Genomic DNA, 26,219 nt, shown 5'->3' on the forward strand with positions numbered 1-26,219 from the left:
CACACACACACACACACACACACACACATGCCCTCAAATAATGGAGTATGAAAGTCATGGCATTGCTGACGTGGTGATTCACTAGTAGGCACAACTGTTGTTGTCTGTCCTTTTGTATACATGTGAGTGTGTGTGCAACTGTGCATTACAAGAGTCTTATAAATGAATTATGAGTTAATCAGTTGTTCGTTTTGCTTGGTTATTTTTCATATCCTGCCAAAAGCTGACACTGATAAAGAGATAAAGATAGTGACAGTCACAGTGAGTGAAGGTAAGAGGGAGAGATATACATGTTCCTCTAAACATCATATAGATGTTCCTCTTAATCTTTAGAACAATCCATTCATTGTATTTATTGTATATATTTGATTACATACTGCATTTTATGATGTCAACGCAGCTCTTTAAATTGAATCGAACTGGTACTGAATTAAATGGGATACACTTCAGAAAAAAGTAGAGACAGCTAGAGAGAGAGAAAGGTGATTTGATAAACGAAGAGACAGAGGAAGAGGGACAACAGGAAACTGACAGAGTGGTACAGAAGGAGTCAAAATGACAAATTGAGTGAGAAGAAATAGACTGTATCAGAGAGACCGAGGGAGTGCGAGAGAGGAAGAAAGAGAGAGTGAGAGAGATGAAGGTTATGCTCTTGATATTGCCTAGCTATATTTGATTCAGTGATGTTGCTGACAGTGTTGTTCAGGGTTAGTTACTCTTCAAGGGAATCAGAACAAGGCACCATACCTACAAAAACTCAGTGTGCGTGCCTGCACGTATCACTGTGATGTAAGGCATTTAATATCATTTTACATTTTCTTTGGCTCAACACAAGGATAAGTGGCACTGACCTTGATTTAAGGGCTAACCTTGCTTTTGTGTGTTCAACATTTGACCAGGCAGCAAAAAGGGCCTTTTTCCTTTTTACACCTTGGCCAGGTGGTCCACTTTAGTTATGCAATATTATCAATTTCAAGGTAATGACACATGACAAAACAAAACTGAGAAAGAAAGGAATAAACAAACAAACAAAAAAATGGTCCTTAATGACCTCTAGATGATCTTGTAGTGTCTGTTTTCCCCAGGGTAACTAAACAACTGCCCGTGGTGTGTTTTGTGCCTGCTTTCTCGCGTGTATATGTGTGATGCTGTCACATTGTATAATATCACCATGTTCCACTATTTGATCAGTGCTACCCCCTGAGAGCTCTTAAGTTTTCAAACCCTGCAGGAAAACCCAAAATGCGTATGTGTTTGTGTGTGTGTTTGTGTCTGTGTGTATAATTGTGTGGCTGTCTTGATTTCGAATGCCATCATGTTACACTTCACAGTCAAAAACTGCAGCTGCATATGTTTGTATTTTTGTGTGTGTGCATGTTTGTGAGAGAGAGACAGAGAGAAAAAGAATCCATAAAAACAAACCACTTCCGGGAAAACTGGAACACTCTAAACAAACAAAAACATGTGGACCTACCCATTCAAAATCGAGATGTATGGGTAAACCACTTCTCCAATCTCTTTGCTCCAATAGAGAAGAATAAAAAGTGAAAACACATGCAAGAGTCAACCATAAAAGACTATTAGAACCTCCTCAGTTACACTAATAGAACTAAAGGACAAAATAAAACCACACGAAACCAAGAAGGCCTTTGGTGTTGATGGCATCCGAAATGAAATGATAAAATTCAAAGACCTAACATTAAAATTGGCTATACTAAAACTCTTTAACATCATCCATAGCTCCGGGATCTTCCCCAATATTTGGAACCCGGACCGGTATCACCACAAAAGTGGGGACAAATTCGACCCAAATACCTACCATGGGACCTGTGTCAAAAGCAACATTGGGAAAATCCTCTGTATGATCATAAACGACAGAATCCTACAACTCCTTCCTGAAATGTCCTGATAATGTTACTGATAATGTCCTGACCAAATGCCAAATTCACTTTTTGCCAAATGATTGTACAGCAGACCATATCTTCACCCTCAGAACCCTAATTGACAACCATATAAACAAAAGCAGATAATTCTCCTGCTTTGTTGACTTCAAGAAAGCCTTTGTTTCAATTTGGCAAAAGGGCCTGCTATATAAACCGTTAGAAAGTATTGTTGAGGGAAAAACCTATGATATCATTAACTCAATTTACACAAACAACAAGTTCACTGTCAAGATTGGCAAAAAAACACACAGACTTCTTTCCCCAGAGCCGGGGGGTCAGACAAGGGTGCTGCTTGAGTCTGACCCTTTTCAACATCAGCCTAGCAGAACGAGATATCAAATGCCTACTGTTTGTGGATGATCTGGTGTTCTTGTCTCCAACCAGAATTGGTGCAGATTACCAATTCTCCTTATGAGAATTGGTAATCTATAATTATGATATTCCAAAAAAGACCCAACTTCGAAAACCACAAATATATAATCTTTCTAGATACCATTGCTCTAGAACATACAAAAAAACTATACCTACCTCTGCCTAAACACCAGCAACACAGGTAACTTCAACAAAGCTGTGAATGACCTGAGAGACAAGGCAGGAAGGGTTTTTTACACCGGCTAAAAGAGTGTCAAGTTGGACATTCCAACTCAAATCTGTCTTAAAATATTGGACTAGGTTATAGAACGTATTTCCCTTTATGGTTTTGAGGTTTGGGGTCCACTTGCCGACCAAGATTTACAAAATGGAATGAACACCAAATTGATACGCTGCGCACCGAACTCTGCAAATCCATTCTCCTTGTCCAATGGAAAACTCCAAATAATTCATGCAGAGCAGAATTAAGATGATTGACTAATTATGACAATTCAAAAGAGAGCAATTAATAATTTATTATCACTGAAAAGAAAGTGACCAAGACATGCTCCATAACAAAGCTCTCACCTACAGACAGCTCATCCAGCTGGTTCTGGGACACAAACAGAGCCCCAGACAGACACCCCATCAGACTAAACCAAATTATAAGAAAACGAAACTGGAATGCTATTTGGCCCTAAATGGAGAATACTCAGTGGCAGATTACCTGACCACTGTGACCTTTTCAACACTAAGGAAATCCTTGACCATTTACAAACTCAGTGAGCACAGCTTCACCGTGGAGACTTGGCTCCCCAGAGAAGAAAGACTGTGCACCCACTTCACACAGCAGGACATGGAAACTGAGCTGGACTTTATAACCACCTGCGAACTACACAAAGACATCAGAGACAAATACTACCCACAGATTACAACCACCGAAAAAGACATGGTTAATAACAAAAAACTTGTTTGCTGGGAGAACAAGCAATGTGCAAATACAGCAGCAAGGTTTGCGAGTTGTTGTGACTGGAAAAGGCTGTCCGATGGAGTACGACCACCATGAAGACTGTCAAATCACAGTGTAATCCTGCACTGACCGTTTGTTAGTTTATAAAAAATTGTGCATTTGAAATACCATCCTTGCATCAATGCAGATTTAAAACCTTTATTTTAACTTTACTTTGTGCTTGCAAAGTTGTGGTTGGACAACTGATTCCCAGTTTTTAGAGAAGCAGTTGGATAGCAGTTTTCCTGTATGCACCCACTTTACCATGTCCTTATAGCATAACTCTCAGAAAAACTAAAGACTGTAAATTATGATTGACTACCTGCAACAAGCATTTTTTGTTCTCTGCAAGTAGATGTCCGTACGTTACCAGCATGACCTGAAACCAAACGTGGCCAGAATGTATTTAAATACATCTAAACCTTTGTGCTTTGTCTCTGAAAATGTTCGGCAGTAATACAAAGTTTATAGAATTTGCATTTAATGGGCTAAAACACACAAAACTACTGGAAAGGCCCAAAAGTATCCAGCAGTGTATTTTTTCTTTGTTTTACATTTGTAAAACATTTATCTTCCATGTTTTTATGCTTCCACGCTGGTGACAGGCATTAAGTTTTTAGGTTGTTTGTCCATCCATCCATTCCTTTCTGATGAGCGCAATATCTCAGGAACGCATTGAGGGTATTTCTTCAAATTTGGCACAAAACATTCACATGAACTCAAGGATGAAGTGATTAGATTTTGATGGTCAACGGTCAAAGGTCATTGTTGCACACACTGAAGGATCTGAGTCTCCTCAAGAAGAACAGTCTGTTCTGTCCTTTCCTGAAGAGGTCTTCAGTATTGTGAGTCCGGTCCAGTTTTTTTTTATTTGACTTGTAGGAGTACACACTCTTCACTTCCTCTCACTAGATGACAACCAGGATAGGGAGCCTCCTGTTCCTTTGGTAGTCCACCAAAAGCTAATTGGTTTTGTTGATATTGTGCTTCAAGTGAATGTCATTACACCATGTGACAAAGGTCTCTATCAGTCCTCTGTATTCTTCTGTAAAACTTGTCTCTAAGTGAAGACAGCATGTTTCTCACTGAAAATTATTCACTGGAATCATACATGTCAATATAGCGATAACTTCAATTTTGCCACAAATGCACTTAATACATTTTATTAAATTCCTTCAAAGTCTTCACTACATATATTATAGGAGTATGGACAGACATGGATCTAAACTGCAACGTGACTGGTTGGCGGAGGCATATGACCGTGAGGCGGTAATTCTAGATCGCTGATATCCATCCTGACACTCATCAACTGTGTGACAGTTAGCTGTGGGCCGCACACACACGCTTGCCACTTCTTTCAGTATTCTATTCTTGTGGGTGTACTTACATCCCAACAGATAGTAAAACACACACACATGCACGCAAACACATTCACACACACACACACACACACACACACACACACACACACACACACACACACACACACGCACACACGTAGCTCACCTTGAGATGTATTTGCCCAAAGCGAATCCAGGAGCATGGTGTAGCATGTGTTACAAGATGACAGATGTCTGGTGGAATGTCAAATTTTAGGAGGGGAGCGAGAGAAGAGCAATGGATAAAAACACACTCCCTTTAAGGAAAGAAGAGTATTTAAAGAAGCAGGCCAGTTTGGCAGTGCTGCTAATGTGGCACTCATGCCAATAAAGCACATTATATTGAATCAGATTGAGAGAGTCGGAGCGATAAGAAGAAAACGCAGCACAGTGGGAGGGAAGCACAGGGACATTTTGAAAGAACTACAGACAGAGACAAAGAAAGAAAGATAAAAAAACAAGGAAACAAAAGACAAACACAAAATATGTATCTGAAAATGTGTGTAAGGGAAGCAGTCATATTTTAAACAATGTCACAACCATCAATGTTGCTGGCTTTGATTTTTACCTCCTGCTGGTTACTTAACGAGAGTATGCATGGATTAGTGCGTGTGTTTGCATCCACCTGTGTGCCTCCACGTATTGTTTTTCCTTTTACAATTAAAGTTGAAATGCACTACAGTTACCCTGATGACAATTAGCTGTGAGAAGGGAAACAATAAAATTAATTTCTCAAAGGTTGTATTTCATTTCTTAACACAGCCATTTAAAATAATAGACAACAACCATGTTCACTTCCTGCTAGTCTCCTTTTAAGACTTGACAGTCCCTGCCATTTGTCAGCTTGTTGACAGCCTGATTAGGACATCTGCCAGCTATCTACCAAAGAAAGTAGATCTCACTTAAATTATAAGTACGGCTCCTCTCTTCTCCCATTGGGTTATAATGGCCCCAGCTGACTGGACAAGCCAGTGAGACTGAAGCATTTGTGTTCAGACAGCATGACAAAGGTCTGTTTTCAGGTTTCAGACTTATTCAAAGACACACCAAATCAAAAATACACCCACATTAATCTTATCCCTAACGATAATTGTCTCTACTCGGGGTATGTTTTTAAGTGGGAACGTTTTGTAGAGTAGTGTAGTGACAATTATGTAAACTTGGCAACCTTGAGATCTAGCAATATATGTGAAAAGGAACATAGCTACATTAACTATAAATACCAGACACGGGATGTTCAGATTTGACATAGTGACTACCTAAAAATCAATGTACACATGTAATTTTTTAACCTGATCCCTCATAAGTAAATACAGACAACCCCTTATCTGAATGTCAACATGTCACATTTTGACATGAACTATATGGATAAAAACGTGATTGTCAGTTGTCTGTGTTGAATGTTACAGAGATAGAACGGGGAGGCTGTGGTGATCCCGGGGTGCCGGCATTTGGTCGTCGTAGCGGTGATCGCTTTCAACATGGTGACGTGTTGACCTTCTTTTGCCAGTCGGCCTTTGAACTTGTGGGAGAAAGGACCATCACATGCCAGCACAATAACCAGTGGTCTGGAAATAAACCCAGCTGTGTCTGTAAGTACACTTTTTTTTTTTCTTTTGGTCTGTGAACTGTGTTAATTGTTTTTTTGTTTGCCTGTTTTTTTTTTTTATCTTAACTTTGCATTATCCTTCTTTTTTCTTTCTTACTTTGTGCTGTATCTATCAATCTGCCTTTCTGCTTGCGTTCTTGCCCAATTACCTATCAACTTAAGCTCTTTCCTTCCTGCCTTTCTTCCTTTGTTCCTTCCCCTCTGTAGTCTCTTGTTTCTTCAACTTCACGGCTCCATCAGGGACTATATTGTCCCCGAACTACCCAGAGGAGTATGGTAACAACCTGAACTGTGTGTGGTTGATTATTTCTGAACCAGGAAGCCGTATTCATCTCCTCTTCTCTGACTTTGACTTGGAGCCACAGTTCGACTGGTTGGTGGTCAAAGATGAAGGTACTTATATCATATCATTTCATATATATATTATATCTTGATATTTTAAGATCTTGTCTACTTAGTCTATATCAGTGGGAACAGACAATTGCAGATTGGATTTGGTTGATGAATGGCTGGCTGGCCAACTAGATAGATGGATGGATGGATGGATAGTTGTAATGTTTTTTATTGTTTGAAAACTAATTTTCCATTTCACACAGAACACAGGGCATTTAGATCACTGTTCCCCATTGTAATAAAGGTTATTGATTTAAACTGAGTCAACTAAAGCTCTGATTTGACTGGCTGGTCATTAAAGATGATATTGTGTGTAATTGTCTGTAAACTTGTCCCTCTGCAGAAATGTTTTTCTGTAGCAGCGTTTTGAAAATTGCTGGGCAATTAGTGTTGTAGCACTGAGTAAACTAAAATTTAAATTGAGTTTGTTCCTCTTGGTGTTAAATCACTGCTGTCACAGAAATTAAGACAAAAAACTTATCCTGTAACTGACATGTCTTATTGAAATTAATCATGATTTTGAAACCATCGCAATACTTGACAGTCAGTATGACAAAAGTGGTTTTATTGGCCAGCTACCAGATCAAGCATTAGCAGATGTTGGTCTATAAACAGCTTGTCAAGGATCAGTGTTCACTAATGTGGCAGCCATTACATGGTTTCTAATTGGTGTTTAGAAGGTTAACTATTATATGAGATTGCCTAATTTAAAACTGTGTTTTTCAGAATCACACAGAATATATTTATGAATCAATTTGAAGTTAAAGGCTGCATCACAGTTCTCAACAGGCTGATAGATAAGAAAATCGGTTTAAAAATTACTCAGCATTGCAATAGTGCTTTGATTATGGTAGTTATTTAGATGATTAGTGATAACCAGATCACTTCTCAAGAGTGGTTTGTTCATGATTTATAGTATACGTTGATATTTGATTGGCATTGCTTGATATTCTGTCCTCATTTTACATATTTAAAAGTGTGACATAAACTATCAACAATTTTGCTGTTATGCAGCCATTGTGATGACCCACAGTCTGCTGTTATGCCTTCAATAAATGCATACATAAAAAAAAGATATGCTTTATATGAGGAGGAAAATAGATGTGCATCCCAATGCAGTAAGATTAATGTTTCTGTGCATCAGAGAAACCCAAGGGCTTTTCCATTCACTGAGGGCTTTATGTGACCTTGGCACTCATGATTCTGTCTTCTTTTTTTTATTCCTAGATAATAGAACATTGAAATACAAACAAATGGCCAGCAAAAGTGAACCAAGCAACCACAGTAATAACCCATAAATCTCTTGAGCTGGGAAATAGTAGCATGGAATCCAGCCTAAAAAAATCTAATAAAGCTTCAAGATATGCTTCTGAATAGTGGGTAAATGGTTAACAAAATCAGAAAGCCATTATTGTCATCTAATATAAGAGAACATAGCAACAGACTGTCCAAAAGGCTTTTCTCTAAATCTCTCCTCTTAGATAAGACAACGTAAGACCTTGTCACTCTTTTAGCTATTGTTGCGGTGATTCCCTTTTCACTCCTGGTCTCTTGTCTATCAATGTAATAATGAATAAGTGAAAGAGTTTTAGTCTGCTGAAGAACAGAGACTGGCACTTTGCAACTCTATCACTGTGTAGCATAATTGAGTCTAAGTGCATTGGATCCCAATGCAAAAAACCCAAGTCAAGGAGGAAATGAAAAGAAAACTTAATGTGAGAGTGTTGGTGAAAAAATCCCCATTTCAAATACTGCGAGTTTTATCACTGAAGCAGTTTTGTGGCTCCTTTTCTTGTCAACTCACACTGCTTTTCATTACTCCTTTTGTAGTTGGATGCATAAGAGGATTTTGAATATTACTCTCAAAGTGTTTGTACTTAACAATGTAATCTAAAATGCACTGCAATGGATCAAACTGATTGCTCTCTGTTATGTGTAAAGGATCGGATGGATTTTTTAAACTCAGGAATGATGTTAAACAGTGTCAGTACTGCAATCTTCATCTTCACCATCTTCAGCTATTTTATATGTGTAAATGACTCTGGTGCATCTCATCTGGTATTTTAAATGCCCCTAAAATAGCTAAGAAACAACAAATACGGTTAATTACTGATTTTGTAATCATCAGCCAGCTCCTTAGAATATAAAAAAATGAACACCCACTGACCACAAAAAAGTCAGATCTTCCCTTTGCAGGAGTGGTACGTCTCACTATAACAATGCATATGTCGTACAACATGAACACGTGCATCCAAGAACAAGTTTATATACATTTTCATACGTATGTGAATGGATTACCAAGACTGAACTTAAAGATTGAGGGCTAGACTTTGAACATGATTGTAGATGCCAAAGCCTGACTTTGAACATCACTTAGACAGAATTGCTTGAATTTTTTGAGGTTGGCATTCTCAAAGGCAGTCAGTGAACAGGACAGAACACAACACACCAAGTCAAACCATTTGCTATGTGAGAGATGACCCTTAGTGTATAACCACAGCAAATGTCAGGTGGCAGAGGCCATTATGAATAATCACCAGTGCCTGCTTCTCCTACCCATGCATCTTCTGATGAATCACTGTTACTGCTAGAAACATCACTCTGGTAGACTCCTGGTGAGCAATCAAAAGCAACAAGCTTCATGTTAGTTCTAGCAGTGAACTGAAGTTGTGCATGCCAATAGCTTATCAGCATCAGTTGACATGTATAATAACCAATCACATTCAATCAAGACAATAAAATGGTCTTTATAATCCCACAAGCTCTCACACTTACTCTTGATCATTATGGCACTGTTGCTGCTGCTGCTGCTACTGCTGCTGCCACTGGTTAATCTGTTTATTTCAACCTGCTACAAACTGCTGTTACTGGCTGTGGCGATTGATTTCTCCCTCCACCACCTCAGCCTCCTCCTGTTCTAGTGTCTTATTACTATATGTGGGGATGGCATTTCTTTCCTTGTGCATTATATATATTCCATATCTCACTGATATGGGCCTGCTGGGTTCTGTTCTGTGTAGCCCTTTAGGGTTTTATTGCACACCCCACTGAATCTGTCACTGCCGATTGGGTCACTGGGGAGCAACCTCAAGAGCAGAGTGTATTCTGCCAAACAAGTTTATAACCATTTGTTGCAGTAAATGGTCCAATGCTGCGACACAAATGTCTCACACAGAAATGAGGTGATGCATGGTTACAGCTGCACAGGTCAATGGGGGAAGTCTAACGCTTTCTGGGCCATTCGATTGGTATAGAGTGGGCCCTTTAACGCCTATAGAGCAGGGCCTTAATGCCAGAACATACCTTTACATAGCAGCCAGATTCAGCCATTCATGACAATCATGTACCTCCAAAGGGATGATGGGTACATTGAGTGAGACAGTGCTCCCTGCCATGGTGAAAGAATTATCCAGGAATGCACAGTTCAAGACAAATTCAGGTGAAATAACATTATTGACCTGGGCACCACAATCCCCTGATATCAGTCTATTAGGGAATCACTCAAATGCAGCATATGTAGAAAATAGCATCAACTTACGTTAGTTGTGTGAAGCACTGATGTCTGTCGGCTTTGCTTTAATACCAGAATCTGGCAAGTCTCTCACTAAATCACTGCCTAGACATGTGGATGCTGTCTTCCTCATTAGAGCTCAAAATGGTCCAGTGCTGTACTGAACAAGGGTCTGTATTTTTCAAGCCCCTGGTTGTGTATTTTGTCTTTTAAGTTAACTTGATATTGGCAAGATAATCATATTTGATTTCAAGAGTCATGATTCAGTATAAGTTTCATCTGACATTAACAAGATGGATCAAGATGGTACTTTTACTTGACGTTTTTTCTCAGTATTATTTCTTTATTAGTTGCCATGCAGATAGAGATTATACAGTCAATATGAGATGAGTTTGAAAATTAACACGGCTGAATACAAATCTCCAAAATGCTATCTGTCAAAGAATGATGGAAAATAGCATTTGTTTTAGCACATTGACATTGCATTTCAACATTATCTCAGTAGTGACAGAAAAATATCTAAACCTGTAGAGAAGCAGGTTATCCTTTAATGGCCTAAAGGAAAAACATCACCAAAATTTGAGACAAAGTTTTCAACGACATAGACAATTTAAATCACTGCTGTCATTAAAACTTCCCAGCAGTGTAAAGAAGTAGTCAAACTGAGCTCCACCAGGACCAGCTACAACATTTTAATAAAACATACAGTGTGAATAATTTGTCATCTGACTTTGAAAGGAAATATTCTTCACCACGAATACCTTTGATACTTAGGCACATTTTGATGCTAATACTTGTTTACTTTTCTTAAATAAAACTTTGAATTCAGGACTTGTAATGGATTATTTCTCCATTTTGGCACTGACAGTACTAGAAGACTGAATGAAGTGAATTGCATCAGTTCTTTTCACTTCATGAAATTCTTTAATCCCAAATGACTGACAGTGAGGCAGGTCATGGGCTATTAGTGCAGTGGTACCAACAGCATTTTTCTCTGATGACTTCTAGAGAAGTAGAGACTTTAATAAAGTAGAAAATGTACAGTACATTGTCAGGATTTTTTTTTGCAAAATAACATCAAACCAGCATACTCGGATTGACAAAGTTTATTAAGAGTCTGAAGAACTATTGAATAATCTAAAAGTTCATGTTTTCTTTCTTTGCCCTGATAATATTTTATTCCTTTTCTTGAAGTCTCTTGGGCTGCTCTGTTTTTTCCTTTACAGGAGTCCTTCACTTTCCAAGTGTGTCCTTGCCTTAATGTTATGCAGATGGGATTAGATAAGCACCATTAAAAAGTGTCTCTAAAAGATTGTTTAAACTCTGTTCTACTTTAGGTCTGTCTGAGCCAACAACATTTGGAACATTCTCAGGAAAGGATGTTCCATCACAGATCGCCTCAAATGGACACATCATGAGACTGGAATTTCAGTCTGATCACTCAAACACTGGAAAAGGCTTCAATATCAGCTACACCAGTATGTGCCATCTACCTACCTTTTTCTCTGTTTGCTTGTGTCTGTCTGTCTGTATGTCTGTCTGTCTGTCTGTCTGCATGCATGCCTGTCTACCTGTCTGTCAACTAGATTTCCTGACATGTAAACCCAGAACTTGACCATTGCAACTGATTAAATCAGTGCATGTTATATTGCACTACCAAAGTATTCAACAAGAGCTCCACCAATTTTCTTTCAAACTTGTTTGTATTTGACTTTTTGTCCTTTTGTCTATATCGAGGTCAATTTGCTTGAACTCCTTTGAATATGCCTATTAGCGTGGAATCACATGCAACAAAACCAAACTAAAATGCATCCTAAATGGTTTAAAAACTGTTTTTTGAGATGTGGCATTAATTTGTGTGCCAGTTTTGATAAGTATTGGTGTCTGTTCCTTATTCCTGCAGTTATCCAGTCAAATGTAAGCATGAAACCACGTTTGAGATATTTCTAGAGAAGTTGCAATGGAGTTTTCATAGCAGAAAATTGTTCAGTGATTGAAAAATGACAGCGGTAAACATGAGCAGCAGATTTTAGAGGTCCACTCTTCCAGAATGGAAGAGAAAGAGCTTCTTGCTATTTACAGCTGTTTGTACCAGTGTATGATCATACAGAGAGAAAACAGAAAAGTCAGTTGTCTATGTTACTTTTCCAGTTTCACATACTGGCTTGAAGTATCTGCATAACTATCTCCATATATATATAATATCCATTAAAGGCCATTCAAACACACAGCTGTATTAAGTACAGAAATACAGTAATTGGCTCAGGTGAAATTGTATTTTCATCATATACTAATCAAAATGAATAATACTCAGATGACTAATACAATAATCATGTAAACTGCTGACATGGTTATCTGTCCTGTGTTCTTCTCAGCTGATCATCTGTTTTCATGTCTTACTCATGCTTTGCCTACAGCAGTTAAGCATATCCTTTTGTCAGCTTTGAAACTGACCACTGCAACCAGTGTACTCATCTGCTCTCAGCTGAAATAGTTCTGCATGACGGATTCTGATTATTCTCTGTGATTCCCATGCAGTTTTGCAGCATTTCACATACAACCTTCCAAATGACCTTGTCTCTGACTCTTTCTTGAGAGGTGACATTTGACAAATGAAAATACTAAATGTTTTTTTTGCCTCTTCAGCACCACAGCATATTTAATAAAAAGTCCTGTGTCTAATCCCAACACAAACTAATTTTTTCACCCTAGTCGTAACACAAATGAGAGGTTTGATGCACTTTTGGTGGCAAAAATATGCCATCAGAGTCTTTTTCACTTTTCACATTTCTAAAGGTGATGTGCGAATTCAGAAATTCTATTAATATACACAGTACTCCCCTTTTCTAGGATATATTATGCTATGTTTTTACTGTCAGCGGTTGTAAAAAAAACAAAATGTATTGTCGATACCCATATTACTAAAAAAGACAAATGTTTAACTACATTCGTATAGTTTTTGATGGTGAAACTTTTTGAGAGTGGAATATGAATGTCTGATCACATAAATTCTACACTGGGACTTAAGTAAGATCAGGCATCTTTGTGCTGTTTCAGTAATTTGGCCTATTAACATTTTAATGCATATATGAATATCAATGGGTGTTTCTGTGGGTATATCAGTATCTATTTATATGAATAATGTTAGAAACTCAAATATGAACTTTGACACACCAGACTGTGCAGTTATGTGCTACGAGCAGTGCAATGGGAACCAAAGACTGGTGACATAAAATAATAAATGCTATTAATTTATGACTTTAAAGTCAAGGTAAAATTGATCCTGTATGGTATATGAGTGCCATGTCTAAAGATTTACTTCAGTATAATGACAGCTGTGATTAACAGTGCTAGACATAAATTAGGCTGTGTCCAAACAGTCTTGTAAGGACTGCCAAACAGGGAACAAAACCATTGGCTTAATCTAATTGCAAAAACTGATGGTTCCTATAATTTAGTATTCAGAAATAATTAGAGATTTTTTTTTAATAGCAAATACTTGTTTTCTTTCATCTGCAGTCTTTCAGTGAAAATTTAACCAGTAGAGTTATATAAGCAGTTATGACCTGGTCTGAGCATGTAGTCTAGTGCAAAATTACCCCGAAACCCACTTGGTCCATGGGGAGAAACTAAGATGAGAACAATGTGTACACAAGGAAAAAAACATCGCTGAACCCTTTTTAAAAAGTCACACGCTGCCAGTAAAAAACTACACCTTGCACAATGCACTCACATTAGTATAGAACCCTTAGACAAAGATTTCAACATATTGCTGCCATAGTTAGAGGTCATCTCTTTACTTCTCTTCCTCTCTGTCCCAGCCCTATTTTTCTGTATTTTTGGCTGGACCACAAGAGTGGGGCCAACCGTATAAGCAACGGTGTACATGACCGACTGAGTGAATGAGTGCATGATAAAGCTACACCACTGGTCAGCCGAATGCCGCGTGACTGAGTGCTGACGTTACACAATTGTTTGGCCAGCAGAGTGTTGGCGTTTTACCATTGGAGGTTGGTCTTTCAAAATTAATTGGCGCAAACACTTTCTATAGCGTCATCAGGCAGTGCTGCCAACTTAGCACCTTTGTTGCTAGATTTACCAACGTTTCACACCTATAGCAAGTTTTTTCTTCACAAAAGCACCTAGCGAAAAATCTAGCGACATTTAGACAAACCTTAGCTACTTTCCGTAGAAGAGACTCGCCAGTATTGCCTCACGAGTGCGAGGTCTGGCTTTCTATCCGCAGGCACACCTCACTATGCATCTCATTCAACTGACCGCACGGCAAGTAATATAGAAATGAATGAGCCTCTAACTTTCTCATTGAGTGATCGTTCTACAGGTAAATATGCCCGAAATAACAGCACAGCCATTGTCTTTAACGTATGCGTATGATGATTTTGTCACACAACATCACAGTTATAAAATCAGGATTTTAGCAGTGCAGAGCAGTGGCTTGGAAATGGCTTGGAAGGGACTGCTGGTTAACATGTAGTCTTAATGGGCTGCGTTTCAGTCACCATTTCATACTTGTTCCATTGTCTGATAACAATGTAAATGAGAACAGCTTGGGAATTCAGCTGTATTAAAATACTGTTCATGTGAACACAGACAGTAGGAGAGAAGCAAATATATAAATGACGGTCCAGCCATATACCAGGTTTTGACCTAGTCTTGTCTCCTTATTTTCCGTTCTCTCCAATCCATCATGTTGATCTCTGGCTTTCACTCTGTGACAGGTTTCTTCACTTGTTTCGCTTTTTCATTCAGACAAAACCTTGTCTACACTTTTCTTTTTCTGAAACACTCACCGCACAAAATATCTGATATTTTAGCCAGACTCATATCTGCTTTTATTTTGTCACCTCTTGGCTTTTGTCTCTCATCTCCCTGTTCTGAGTTTACACATATCATTTGAATATTTTGTGTATTGTCCATTTGTGTGTTTTCACGTATATATATTTATACATCTCTCTCCTTTTTTTATTCCTCCCAATCTTTTCCACCGCTTCTTATTTTATCAGATTTGTGAATGTGTGCATTGTTATTTTCTGTGACTGCCTTTGGCTTTTGTATGCAGTATGCGTGCGATCCAGATGTGTATTTGAACAAATCTTCACATATGCAAATGTGTCTCTGTCCTTCTGCCGGTATATGTTATACATGTGCATAAGAGTATGTTTAAGTATTTGCAATTTTCTCTCTTGCTCTAATTTTTTTCTCTATCCTTCCCTTTCTCTCCCGACTCTAATTTTCTCTCCATCAGTAGCTAATCAGCCGGAGACATGTTCAATCACTGGGTTTGTGCTCTGGGTGGGATCAGGTTAATCTCTGGAATGGGGATAATATAAGCTAAACATGACAGGGTTGAATCCACGCAAAGATAATTCCATTCCCATATTTCCATATCAGTGGAGATGTCACATTCACTGACAGTGATATAGAAATAGGTTTTTTTTTTCTCAGGTAGAACCAATTTTCAGGTATTAAAATAAATTGAAAAACAAGCGAATATTGTTCAAATTAGTAAATACACACATGTATTCTGAACCACTCTAACAATTCAAATATCCATATTATAGATTGTAGCTGCGATGCATCATTTTCTTTTCTATCACATTTTCTCTCTGCCCTGTCAGTTCTACAGTAACTTGTCTTTATTTCATAGTATATTTGGTTCTATGTCTATCGGCTCCTATCTTAACTTTTCTCTCATTTTTGTCTCTCTGTAGCGTTTGGTCAGAATGAATGTCATGACCCAGGAGTTCCTGTCAATGGTCAAAGGTATGGTGACCAATTTCAGCTCGGCAGCTCTGTGGCTTTTCGCTGTGATCAAGGATTCATTAGGACACAGGTAATAATCAGATACCTTACTATATGAGACTAGTGTTACTACAGTTTTTTACTAATGTAAAAAAAATGTTTTAGAATTAATGTCAGTATAAACAGAAGCATATATGGTAATATAAGGAGCAAACCTTTATACAATATATTATTATCATTTTTCCAGGGATCAGATCAGGTCACTTGCATCATCCAGGATGGAAATGTTGTTTGGTCTGCGGCTGTACCTCGATGTGAAGGTGAATAAAAACAAACACACAAACACACACACACACACACACACACACACACACACACACACACACACACACACACACACACACACACACACACACACACACACACACACACACACAGAAACTGTTTACTATATTTATGAGCAATGGAGAATCATTCAAAATGTTTCACTTTCCAGACTATAAGGTGACAAAGCATTCAACTATTTGGCTCTTGCTGTGCAGCTTAAGTGTGCTTACGCACCTTTAGAAATTGTATAAATTTCCTCTTGTAATTGCTTTAGCCTCCAGCCTCCCCACACTTATTCAGGCTATTTGCATGCATCTTTCTCTCTCAACAATAATCTTAAATGAGACTGGCACAAGTTCTGCTGAAACTCATTCAGTGAGACACATTCATTATACAGAGATGTATCCATAGTGTGCAGATAAGCTAATATGTGGAAGTAATAATAAAAGGACAGTGAATGAGCCATGTTGCCAACTTTTTGAAGGCGAATTGCAACCACTGGCCTGTGGTTATTTGTATTTCTTTTTTGTATCCCCTCCATCTTGACTGTATAGTCTAAATGACATTATCAAATGCTGCCTGTTGTTAATAATTGGGATGGAGACAATCAAATTGAATAAGGTTGTCACCTTACTATATATGGAGTACGGGAAAATATTATCCCTCCCATTGGACAGGGAAGGGTAATTGTGTTTTATTTCTAGAATGACTGCAGCACACTGCTTCAGTATGCCCTGAGTGAGTAAAAGAAAGTGAAAAAAAGGGATTTTTTTCTCTTTTTTTGCTGAAAGTCTGTTGTGTTATGTTAGCTATAAATTAGTGTCAAGATGTGCCAGGTTTGCCGCTTGCAGCCCTCTGAGATTCAGGGAAATGAGGAGGATTTTGGCATCATTTGACACATAAATATACTGGATTTCCCCTATAAATGATCATGCTATAATTATTTTCACCTTTTGCAACATGAGCAACTCAAAGTTGTTTACTGCAGCACATGATTGGCACAGCATAATTTTAAGAGGTAAATGTTTATGTATGAAATCTAGAAATTCAGAAAAGATTAGAGATCTAAAATAAATTGAGCAGATGATGAATCTGCTAACTCGATGAAATATGTGTTGTGCTCATGCCATAACACAGTTACAAGAAAAAATGATGAATTTCTCTCTCTGTGATCGTGTGTGTGTTACTTTTTTTCCCCTGTAGCTCCATGTGGAGGCCATCTCACAGCTCCTACTGGTGTTCTGCTGTCTCCTGGTTGGCCTTCCTTTTATAAAGACTCCCTGAGTTGCCAGTGGGTGATTGAGGCACAAACAGACCATGCTGTGAAGATACACTTTGACAGGTAAGTTATTTAGTTCTATAGTTATAGACAGATGTTTTGGCAGTTTGTTAAAGTTTTCTCATGTTACTCAGGTAATTAGTCAGATTGTTTTGAGTTGGATAATATAGTCATGAAGCATGTTATTTTTTCCACTTCTAAGCTTGTCAGGTTCTGCATCATTTAGTTAGTCTTTCTGAAGCCTTATTTGTTAGTCAGATTTAAATGTAGTTGGTGAGTATCTGCTGCAGTAAATGATTAATGTTGGCTTTTTGCACATTTCTGCTGGAAACAAGCCAAGAGCAGATGCAGCATAGCACGACATAGCTATAGCTGAAATTTGTCTTCTTTCGAAGTGATGTAAAGGCCAAGTTAACTTAATAGTCACGTCTGGTGCCGGGGCTAATTAGTTGTTCAGTTAACTGGTCAGATAATATTATTAAGATAGTCAGTTTGGCATGGTGTGTCAGTGGTTCCCAACTGTTGGTTTTCTATCACACCAGTTAGTTCATTTCATTTGTGTGATGCCCTTTTTCTAAAGCAGCTACTATTTGATGGATAGATCGATAAACAGGGTCCCAAGAACCAACTCCGGTTCTCAGGGCCCTGCAGCCACAACTGCAGGTAATTTACCAGTCAGTCAACAAGTCAGTTACTCAGACTGGAAAACAGGCAATTAGGAAAGTGAGTGAGAGGGAGATAACAAGTCAGTCAATTATTCAGCTAGTTACTTACACAAAATAGTTATGTGGTTATTTAAGTGTTTAGTCATTTCAACAGGCAGGTAGAATGTGAGTCACTCACTTTTCTTATTCTAGTTATTTCACTTTTGTTATTCCTATCCAGCAATGAGCATATTTTTGATAGGAGTGTGTGTGATAGGAGTCTGTTATTGATCAATATTCTGTGCCTACAATGGATGACTTCAACAAAATGAACAGTGCTGCCAAATCCTCCTCCAGCGTGGGATGTGTTTATTATTTTAATGCTGTTTGATGTTGATTAAAAACAAATGTTTGCTGTTAGTTACATTAGCCAGCACACATGTTTTGTAAATATAATCTATGCATATGTCAGGTTATTGTGCATGTTTTGTTTTTTTTGTCTGTTTTTTTGTTTTGTTTGTTTAGGTTTCAGACCGAGGTCAACTATGACACACTGGAAATCAGGGATGGCCCCTCCGCCTCCTCCCCACTGATTGGTGAATACCACGGCACCCAAGCACCTCATTTCCTGATTTCCACGTCCAACTTCCTGTTCCTGTTGTTCACTACAGATAACAGCCGCTCTGCAGCAGGCTTCAGCATCAGATATGAAAGTAAGGCTGATTGACTGACTGTTAGAAAAGGTTTGGTTGACACATTCTGAATTGCTCACAGGCACTCATACAGAGCGGGAATGTTGTTTTCAGTGTTCTCTGAGTACAAACCAGCTTAAAAAGGTGAAATTACCCACACACTCATACACACTCATCCTCTTGACTGTATGGTATTTGCACTTGTTTGATGTGATTCTCAGGTGTGAAAATGGAGTCAGACTCTTGTCTCGATCCTGGTATCCCAGTCAATGGTCGTCGCCATGGCAGCAGCTTTTCCATTGGCTCCCGTGTCTCATTTACATGTGACCCAGGATACACACTGAGTGATCAGGAGCCAATTGTTTGTGAGCAGAATCATCAGTGGAGTCATGCTCTTCCCAGTTGTGATGGTGAGAATCTTTATTTTTTTTCATTTTAGCCCTCTTGATGAACGCCTGTAGTGGGCTTAAACATTTAGCATCATATTCCAAAAAGAATTTAACAGCAAGAATTATGTGATATTTGTGGGGAACTTATTCACATGCTGGAAAATGTGTTGAGGTTAAGTTCTCCAAACACAAGAAACAGTGAAAATTCGGTCATTAAGGAAAAGTTAAAGTCAGAGACATGTAATGCCTCTTTCAAGAAAACAGAAAAAGAGGAAAGAAAAAGAAATTTCATTCACAGCAGGTCAGTGTTGTCACCTTTTCCTTGTCCTCAGAGGACAAATCCCTTTCTCCCCCTGAGGTGCTTAGAAGAAAACACAGCTCAAAAGAGGTTTGTAAATACTCTTGTTAAAAGCTGTACTAAATCCTATGCCTGGCCAATGAAGTGATATTGTTCTAGTTTAATATTGGACAAAATAACAAGGGGCCTGATTGTTAAAGTAAGCTTTAGAGATGATGTTTTTAATTTTTCCAACTAAACACTGCAGCTAAGAAATAGTAGCAACCTGTTAGAAACCTCCTTCTTATGAGGCAATAATGCTAACCACTGCACCACTGTCCCATCCCGGTTTTTCAGAAAATGGAAAATTGGATATAACTAAAGTTTTGAGAAACAACTGAATATAAATGTTCTAGTATTGGCACATGAATGTCAATTTTAAATAATAGCTAAAATTTTATTAAAAAAAAGAAAATTGCCCCGTGACTCGTTTCAGCTGAGCTGCTTATGTTGTCAGAGAAATTAAAACAACAGGCAGCTGTTACTTTGAGCTCTTACTTAACAGTGCCACTGATGGGAAGATTTGGGATCCAAATACAAAGAAAAGACACAAGGCAGATAAAGCTAAAAGGCACTTTAGCAAGTAGTCAGAAAGGCTTGTGTTTGGCAATAAGAAGGTAGAATCTGGCAATGAGTGACCAGTACTGCAGCAGGCTCACACACAACTGTACTGCACCACAGTTGCATTGTCCGCTGGAAGTGTTTTTCAGCACAGCATCTCTTGCAGCTACCAGCTGTTTGTTTTTTTTATTTTGTAGTAAGGTTTGGGCATAGTGAAGCATCATTTCAGAAGGATCATGTCGTAGTTAGTTAGTTTATTCACTTAAATATCACGATACAAACATGTTGAATAACTTAAAATGGTCAAATAAAAATAAAAAATAAAAATAGGCCCAAACAATATAACATAAACAGCACAATCCAGTCAGCACATATATAAAAATACTAAAGAATGTCATCTTATTTAGTCAGAGAGTCAGAGGTAGACGAGATGAGAGAAGGAGTTGGTGCATCTGTTGCCACAACATCAATAACATCTTTCATCCATACTAGGATAATAAAAAATGCTATTCCCAGTCTTCTGCTTTTTTCCACTTCACTAGGTGTGACTGGCAGCCATTGTGTTAATTATACAATCATTCCTCAATCCAGACTACACACTACCACAATAACCCAAGTTGGACTTCCAGCCCCAGTGAAGTTATGTGGGTCAACAGGCACTACTGAAACAGTTGCTCACTGGCCACTCGCAGGCCCTCTCATTCAGCATATGCCCACGGCTCATGCTATCATGGGAGATGAATACACAGTGTCTGATTTGATCTGCCGATTGAAAAGAATCCAATCGGAAAGCCAAAGTCAGGATGTCTCAACTTGAGAGTGAGTTCATACCAGGGCAATCTATCTCACAGTATCAGCCAGATAACATAAGTAGTTTTAAACAGCCACCATGACATTTTCAATTTTCAGCAAAGCATACCATCTCACCAGACAGCTGTCACATTACAAGGCACACTATTTCAGGATGGCACTTTCCTAAAACAGTGTGTAAGCCCTGACTAAAATTTTATATGTTGTAATTTGCTTTTACAGAGGATTATATTCCTAAAATTATGTGTCAGGTATGTATAAGCATAACTGACATTTTAATGAATAGATAGTTAATTAAATTATTGTCTTCTCCTGTTTAGTTACTTTGCCCCTTACCTACCTGTTGACAATTTCACATTTGCATGTTTTGGAACTGCGGGCAGAAACTCGAACAAAAACCCACGCTTACATAGAGAAAACTTCCAAAGTCCAGTAGGAAAGGGCTTGGACATCTTACATCAGTTCAGAGGAGAAAGGAAATCATCTTCAAAAACTCCCTAAGCCATACTTAAAGCAACTTGTAGACACACATGCACACATTAGCGACAATGATCTTATTTACAGTATTGTCTCAGAGGCACAGTTAACATTTCAACCGGAAAAGTCTGACCTTTTCCTACCACCATACACTCTGCAGTACGCAGCCACCAAAATTAATTATTCTGACCATATTACATCTAAAAGAAAAAACAAAATAACATGTGGTCCTCACGCAGGCATGCAGAGACCATTCCTTCTCAGTAATGCCGCAGTCTCTGTTAGTTCCAAACCACTCATCTAATTCCTGCAGGTCAGCTAAATTGCCGACACATAATACAGAACACTGGTTGCTCTTTTATGGGTCAGGGAGAATATTGAGGGGACGCCATGACATTTTAAAGCTTGCAGTTGGTGCCAAGACAACAACTTATTAGAAGTGACCAAAGTCGCAGTATCCCTTTTAGTCAAAAATGCCATGACGTCCCTTAAGAGGGAGATAATTAAAGATAGAGAAAAATATGAAAGCAGGAACAAGGAGGAGGAATGTAGCTGGGATCCAGTATAATATCCCTCTCAATTTACCTCTCCACTCTCTGAAAAAATATATCTTTCTTTATCTGTTTCTTTTTCAGCATTCGGGCTTCATACTTCTGTTCTCAACATTCAAGGCCACGACACTTAGATTTGCCTCACAGTTTTTTGTTAAAGTCACGAATAGTCTTTCTGTCTTTTTTTTTTTTTTTTTTTTTGCATTGTTATACAGCTCACACTTTCGCTCACACACACACATTAACAATCTGTCTCTATCTTCACACATACAAATCATTCATACTCACTGAAGTATACCCTTTTACACACAATAGATACACTAACGCACACACAGACATCCGCATGTGCCTACCTCAACAAGGGTCATTTAGTCAGACAGTGTCCTAGTTTAAGCTGAATCGTGAAGGGAGTGTGAAAAAAACTGGCACTGGTTACCAAAACACACACAAGACAGCTAGTCCGAGAGAGAGAGAAAGAGAGAGAGAGGGAGAGTAGCTCTCATCACAGCTACTCAACTCAACTCCAGCTCTGTTGAAATATGATATGGAATGAGATGGAGGGAAAGACACTGATAGACAGAGAGGTAGGGAGAGAGAGGCAGAGACACAGCAGCTCTCCACACACACACACTGGAATAGCTGCAGTATGAAGAAATAGGAGAAGCTGCAACAACTGTCTTCATAAAGTCAAAATAATAAATAGTAATTTTACAAACCTTTGACCAAATGAATCTTCATTGTGTTTATTTTAGGAGCTAAAAGGACTTTTGTGCACCAATATATATGTAAACCTATTGTAAACAGACAGGTGGGACTGTGTATGTGAAAAAAAAATGTTACTGTTTCTGATTTTTAGTTCATAGTCTGGGATGTGTTTGTTTCATGCCGGTCAAACACCCTGAAGCACTTTAAATGAATTATTATTTAAGTGAAATGAGCTGATTAGAATTGAAAGGGATGGAAGCACAGTGAGAGAGAAACAAAGAGTCAATATATTATCTTAGTTCAGTCTCAGTCTCTAATACACTGCAAGCCCTCTTTTACTCTGCATTACGTTACTATAGTATTTTCCATTCTGCTCTGTCCCAAATGAGTTTGTCCTGTTCCATATTAGTTTGTCTTTGTGTCGGGGCTAGGTGTCTGGTAATACTCACCAGTCTCTCATTCTTTTTCAACAAACAACTCGCTCTTTCTCTGTTTCTCTCCTCTTTTTCTTTTCTTGTTTCTGCATTAAGTGCTTCTCTGGTCTTCGCCCTTTCTCTCTCCCTGTAGCTGTGTGCAGAAGCTGTATTTTTTATCTTCTACTATTTACTTTATGTTTTGGACAAAAATACAATCAACACAAATTTGATTATTTGATACTATCTTGAACTGGACACATCCTTGCCAGCTGTTCATTACAGGAAAGGATTATCTGACACCTGTGTTAATTTCAGGCCATAAAAACAATTATGACATTAGGAAAGGGTTTAGATCATGGGTTATTAAGAAACACATTTACTAAAACTGAAGACATCAGTTAGGAATTGAGCCTGTGTTGCTGGCTTTTAAGGCAATATATACAGGGCATTGTGTTACATTTTTTTTAAACTCTTTTTTTAATTTTCTCTTTTCATTTTTTTTTCAAAACACAAAAACCAACATAAACAACATAGCAACATTTCAGGTCCATAGATATTTATGACGTCTGTCAGTTACATTACTACTTGTTTCCAATAGCATCTCAGGAGAATGAGAGACGAGGATATTGTGAGCATTACCAAACTGCAGGTTATGGCAGGTCAGAGTAGAAAAACATGTATACATTGTTGTTTATATAATAATAATAATAATAATAATAATAATACGTATATAAATGAATAGGTAAAATAAAATACAAGGGAACCAGAGGGGAACTAGTAGTCAGTCCCTTCTTTTTCTCTCAATCGTTTTTAATTCTTTCAGTCTATTCTGTTAGGCATTTAGAAATGTATCCTAAAGCAGTGTAGCCAAGGCCACTTCCCCTCGCCAGAAACCCATGAGGGGAGAGTCAATTAGCAAAACATACAGTAATGCAGTGCGAGGAGAAAGTGAAATAGTGATGCCATACATATCGGACAGACATTTAAATATCCTCTCATAAAATCTTGCTACTTGGGGTCAGGCCCAAAATTGATGGTACAAGGAGGACGGACCAGTTCCTGTGCAGGTGGGGTTGACACCAATTGCGAGGTGACTTACTTTGGCCTTAGACCAATGCACCCAGAGGACAATTTTGAACTGTATCAAACGGTGTCTGGCACTGGAGAAAGCTGAAAATATCCCGCCCAGAGCTCTACCCCATGTGTAATCATCTAACTCTTCGCCTAAGTCCACACTCCAGGCGCTTTTCAGTCACTGATGGAACCTGGACCTCAGAGAGAGTGCCATAAATCTTTGATATCACACCTCTTGACATCTCAGCCCATTTGAGGATATCATCTATTATGGTGGGCAGGGATTTAAGAGGGATGTTGGGAGTGCAGGATTGAATAAAATGTCTGACTTGGAGATATCTGAAGAGATGTTTTGCTGTGAGCTGATATTTATTCTGGAGCTGAGCAAAGGATGTGAAGTGACTGTCAACATAAAGTTGAGAGAGAGAGCAGAGGTCCAAGGGTATGCCAGGCAGAAAAAGCATCATCAACCGTGGAGGGAGAAAATGCGACATTTTGATGTATTGGGCCAAGTAAAGACATGTTTTTAAATCCATGTATACTGCGGAACTAAGCCCATATTTTGAGCGAATGCCTTAGCAGCTGGTTGTTGCCTATCTTGCCCTAAGGTAGGGGAAGAGAGGAACACAGTAGAGATAGAAAAGTGGCTGGATAACAGGAGGTAGCCTTGATTTTAACCCAATCTGTGTATGAGTCAGCTGGGCGAACCCAGGAAAAAACAGTCCTAAAGGTCACTTCTTAGTAGTACACTTGAAGATTTGGTAATGCTAAGTCCACTGCTTTTTTGGGTTTCTGTAAATGCTTCCTGCCAATATGTGCCACCTTACAATTCTGCACAAAGTCTGAAATCAAACTATCTAATTTCGAGAAGAAGGATTTGGGGATGAAAAGGGTTAAGCACTGGAATTGGTATAAAAACTTAGGCACAATGTTAATTGTCACTAGATTAACCATACGAATTGGTGAGAGAAGTAGTGATTTCCACTATTTAAAAGGATATTGACCTTCTGCATTAGACTATCTATGTTGCTGTGGAAAAGATTTGAGTGCTTTCTGCTGACCTTGTAACCAAGATATGTAAACTGATCTGTGACCACCTTTTAACGGGGGGGGCACTCCAGGATGCTTGAAGGGCAGCCTTATTGACAGGAAGCAGTTCAGTTGTAGAAAGATTCAGCTTGTAGCTCAATAGAAACCCCAACTGTTTTGGACAGAAAAATCAAGAGATCACCTGCACATTGTGCCACCTTCTGATCGTGGCCACTGCGTGATATCCCCTTGATATTCTGGTTCTCGCGAAGAGACGTGGCCAGAGGCTCAATGGCTATTGAGCACAGGAGAGGGGAGAGGGGGCCTGGAGAGGGGAGAGGGGGCCTGTTTAGTGCCTCTGTGTAGGGGAAAAGAAGGGTTAAAAGATGTTGTTGGTATGTATGGATGCAGGTGGAGACGAATAGAGGGTATTTATCCATCAAATAAAATTGTGACCAAGCCCAAAATGTTCGATCGTGAAAATTAAGTAATCCCACTTTTTTCACGTCGAACGAGATCACAACCTCAGGGTCCTTCAACTGCTCAGTTGGGGGAACATAGAAGACATTAAAAAGTCACCTAATATTAAAAAGAATTTTTTTTTTTGAAATGACTCCCTAAATACAGATGCCAAAAGTGGGATGAGGACATTTGAAAATGTTTTATGAAAATCTGTAGTTCTTAGAAAAAGTATCAAATAGGTTTGGGTCCCGATTAGAAGTAGAGGAATGTAGATCTCTTTAAAGCAGATATTGATCTCTTTCTGTTTTTGCTGTAACCTCCCCAGATGGGGCACTAATAGCTGAGGTTTATCAAGATGCTTACCTTGTATGAATCTGATGGGCAAAGAGTTTGCAGATTTTGTTGCCTCCTTCATATGTTTTGAATCTAGTATGCAAAAGTAATTTCTCAGGTTGATTACCGGAAAGTACATTGAACCCAGCTTACATTTTGTTACATTTTATTGTTG

At 38.6% G+C, this 26,219-nt stretch overlaps 1 protein-coding gene across 1 annotated transcript in view; it reads left to right on the forward strand.

Moving 5' to 3' along the window:
• LOC120789161 (CUB and sushi domain-containing protein 1-like) overlaps positions 1-26,219 on the forward strand; it is a 298,034-nt gene that overhangs the window by 159,095 nt on the left and 112,720 nt on the right. The window contains exons 12-19 of the mRNA XM_040125711.1: positions 6,092-6,274; positions 6,499-6,684; positions 11,533-11,673; positions 15,928-16,049; positions 16,206-16,278; positions 17,489-17,627; positions 18,734-18,921; positions 19,122-19,310. Of these exons, the coding sequence (XP_039981645.1) occupies positions 6,092-6,274; positions 6,499-6,684; positions 11,533-11,673; positions 15,928-16,049; positions 16,206-16,278; positions 17,489-17,627; positions 18,734-18,921; positions 19,122-19,310 (1,221 nt within the window). The remainder of the gene's footprint in view (positions 1-6,091; positions 6,275-6,498; positions 6,685-11,532; positions 11,674-15,927; positions 16,050-16,205; positions 16,279-17,488; positions 17,628-18,733; positions 18,922-19,121; positions 19,311-26,219) is intronic.

Source organism: Xiphias gladius, chromosome 1, assembly GCF_016859285.1.
Source record: "Xiphias gladius isolate SHS-SW01 ecotype Sanya breed wild chromosome 1, ASM1685928v1, whole genome shotgun sequence".
Taxonomy (NCBI): Eukaryota; Metazoa; Chordata; class Actinopteri; order Istiophoriformes; family Xiphiidae; genus Xiphias; species Xiphias gladius.